Raw genomic sequence first — 3850 nt, 5'->3', positions numbered from 1 at the left:
CCATAAATCACTGAACACGTAACACTGTGCAGAATTACAGATGAGCTACAGTCAGTAACAGTATACCTACAATGTGAACATGTGGTAGATTCACCTAATAGTGGATATGAGGAGGAGGAGGAGGATCTTCATCTACACTCTCTGTACTCTGAAAATAAAAGCTGATCATCATTTGATGTGGTTTTAAACATAACCAGTTCTCACCAATATAAAATGAGAGCTGATGATCAGATGATCATGAGGATTCTACAGAATATTTAAGATGAAATACTGACTGGTTCCAGTTTCTGCTGTTGATGGTTAAAATGGTCTGTTTGTTCCACAGACCAGCATCTCAGTTCCAGCTCAGTTCAGCTAAACCTTGTAACTCTTTCTGATCATTTATTACAACTTTTATATCAAACTATCATCTGTCTTTATTTAGATCATATGGAGTATTTTAAATGATGTGGACACCCCTCCTAAATACTGAGTACATGAGTGCAGGTCACAATTACTATAGTAAATAAAGGGAGAATAAGAGACAGTACAGGAGATACTTCCATATGTAGCAGCTGATTGTTCTTTCACCATAAGGTGGCAGTATTGCATCTCTGAGTGACACATTCACACTGTTCCACTCCAGTGATTCTACACACACACACACACACACACACACACACACACACACACACACACACACACACACACACACACTACATGCTTCAGTGCTCTGTCAGTGTTTAAAGCTCTGTGAGTTTAACACTTCATGACTGAGAGCTGCTGACCAGCATCTTCACCCACATCAACCATGACCTTCATCTCCATCTTCATCTGCACACTGGCTCTCTGCACTCAAGGTAACACGATGCTTCATGTTCTACTGGTGAGGAGGCTCTGCCATGTGGAGAAGATCCACTAGATGAACTTCAAACTCCACATGGTTCTTCATGTAGTGAACGTCTTTATTCTTCTTATTGTTTTCAGGATCCAGAGGTCAGGTGACTGTGACTCATAGTCCTGCAGTAAAACATGTTGATCCAGGAGCTTCAGTCACCATCAACTGTAAAACCAGTTCTGCTATTAATTGCCAGAGTGGTGATGGAGATAAATGTTTAGCCTGGTATCAGCAGAAACCTGCAGAAGCTCCTAAACTCCTGATCTACTTGACTAAGAGAAGAGCATCAGGTATTCCAGATCGTTTCAGTGGCAGTGGATCTGGATCTGACTTCACTCTGACCATCAGTAGAATTGAGACTGGAGATGCAGGAGATTATTACTGTCAGAGTTACCATAGTGGTAACATCTTCACACAGTGTTATATGGTGGTACAAAAACCTGGGTGAGTGGAAGTGTACAGTAACTGCACTGCTGCAGCTGGGACCGACTGCAGGTGCTGAGGGGGAGGATGTGATACAGTACAATCATTCACTCTGTACAGGAAACACCTCACTCACTCACTACTTCTCCTAAATACAAGCTTTATTATTATTATTAACATAATAACAACCACTTCATCCTGATCAGGGTCACAGTGGTGTAAAGCTGGTATAGCTCACAGACACATTTACTTGCTCATTTAGTCTCAGGAGGAAGCATTTCAGAACAGCCAATCCACCTTTTTGCATTGCAGAAGTTCGGGTTTATTAAGGTTTATTTATCTCATGTTAATTAAAGATGTTCCAACACTGAGAGGACTTGAGTTTAGAAGAACTCTTAAAAGAGAATTGAACTGACAGCAAGTTCCAAGATGAAGCAGTAAACCAGAAGATGGTTCAGTTTAATCATACTGCATACTATAGTACACACTACTATATGATTAGTATGCAGTATATACTGGGGCAGTAGGACATTTTGAACAGAGCTGCTGGCTTTGGTTGGGATTGGGGGCAGGTCTGGAGGTGGTAACTCCTGCATTGATTGGTGCACACCTTCATACCAAACCAATAGGATTGAACTTCACCTTATTACAGCTAACAATCAGCAGCTGGAGCTCATCTAGTAGAAACTACTTTATCTCCATGTGCTGTTTGATTCAGTTGGTTTGTGACTCGCTGGTGAATTGAGGAGCTACAAGTTACAACCACATTAAAAAATAAATAGAATATAATTCATTTTGTTTAGTTTTAAACATGTGATTGTGTTGTTTTTCTCTCTCAGAAGCTGGTTTATGATGTTAGTTTTGGTCTCTACAGAGTTAGTACTTTGGTGGTTTTGCTCAGATGTGAATAACATGAATCTTTATAGATTTAGTGCTGATTATTCTGAGCCTAAAATCTCATGAGAGTAAATAAGGAGGTTCAGCATGTTCTCCACCATTTGCTTCATTATTGTGTGTACTGGTTTTACTGGTTGTGTTGGAGCTGAGGCACAACTGCTAAAAACTAAATCTTACATGATCAGCTCTATTCTTTCATATTTGTGAAGTGTTGCATAATCACACAATCCTCTTCTTCCTAACACATATACCTGCTAACAACAGCAATGCTAGTAATGTTAGCTACATTCATTTGAAAACTGAGAAATTCAGTGTTCATGACGTGTAAAAATTTCCATTCATTTAGCTTTACTAGAACATTATATACATTTGGAATAAGAGCTTCGAATTTAATTTTAAACAATGGAGTTCAGAGTAACAAAGTATGACACCTTTAATTTCAGTACGATTGAGGGTGTAAATATATTTGAGAGATTTAACAGAATTTCAGGTAGATATTACAAGAGCTTTTCCACCAAATGAACACATTTTATCAGTTGGTAAAAATGATCTGATTATATAACACAAAATAATGAATTAAGTTTTAGTTGTAAGAAATCGGATCTAGTAGAAGCTCACAAAGAACGAGGTAGTAATGAAGCCCTTGTATTAATATTTCAAAAGGCCTTTATTCACACTTGGCTTTACACCATGTATGTACAGTTGCAATTAAATATATTCAACCACAGAGACAAAATAATAACTACAGACCTGGATTTTGCTTTAAATTACATTTTCAGTTAAATGATGCAGCACAGAGAAACACAAAGATGGATCAGGGATGTGGAGTGGATTTCATTCTTACTGTAGGAACTTTACAGAAGGACCAGAGCATTTTGAGAAGAAACGTTCTTCTTTTCTGTGTTGAAACTGAACTGGTCCAGTTATCACCAATCAGTCCTGTAATATCCTTGAATATCCTTTTCAGTCTCCAGATTTAAACCACAGAAGAAATGTTAAGATTTAAAGTAAGCAGTTGCAGCATGAACATCATCTGATCTTAGACCTCAATTGACCCTCAATCCTATGTAAATTAATATGTATATGTACAGTATAGTTTGATTTTAAGGGATTAAACCTTTTAAAGTTTCCTTTTATTGAACCTAATTTAGAACTAGTAGCCCAAGGCAAGGCAAGTTCATTTGTATAGCACCTTTCATACACAGTGGCAATTCAAAGGGCTTTACATAAGGAAAAAAATTAAAAGCATTAAAACATTCCTGAGATCTAGACCCTTAGAAAGACTTCTTGCAAACATTTAGTTACAATTAAGACAATTCAAACAAGAGAGATAAAAAATTAAGAACGTGAAAAAGAACTGAGATGAAGGTACTGTGATGAATTGAGCAACTTTATGTACAAGATACAAACACTGAAAACAACAAATCAAATATATTTTAACATGACATTTGTAGTGTTTAACGTTGGAAAAAGGTGTTAGCCGTTAATTATATAATTAATAAGCTAAAATGAATCATGGGGCACCACCAGAATTTTTATGGGAAATCACCAGAAAAAACAGATTAACCCTGTAAGACCCAAAAATAGAAAAAAAGAGCAAAAATTTTTTTTTCTGTTATGATGTTAAAAGGAGGCCTCTGATGCAGAAATTGA

The 3850-nt window shown here is 37.0% G+C and overlaps 1 gene segment (V, D, J or C); it reads left to right on the top strand.

Moving 5' to 3' along the window:
- The first annotated feature begins 784 nt into the window (after window positions 1-784).
- LOC134325513 (Ig kappa chain V region 3381-like) lies at window positions 785-1325 on the top strand. The segment is given in 2 exon segments: window positions 785-839; window positions 967-1325. Coding segments are annotated over 2 exon segments (408 nt in total).
- Window positions 1326-3850: the final 2525 nt, after the last annotated feature.

This window comes from Trichomycterus rosablanca, chromosome 1 (assembly GCF_030014385.1).
Source record: "Trichomycterus rosablanca isolate fTriRos1 chromosome 1, fTriRos1.hap1, whole genome shotgun sequence".
NCBI lineage: Eukaryota > Metazoa > Chordata > Actinopteri > Siluriformes > Trichomycteridae > Trichomycterus > Trichomycterus rosablanca.
The sequence above is the reverse complement of the archived record's forward strand: the minus strand, read 5'-3'. Positions and strand labels throughout refer to the sequence as shown.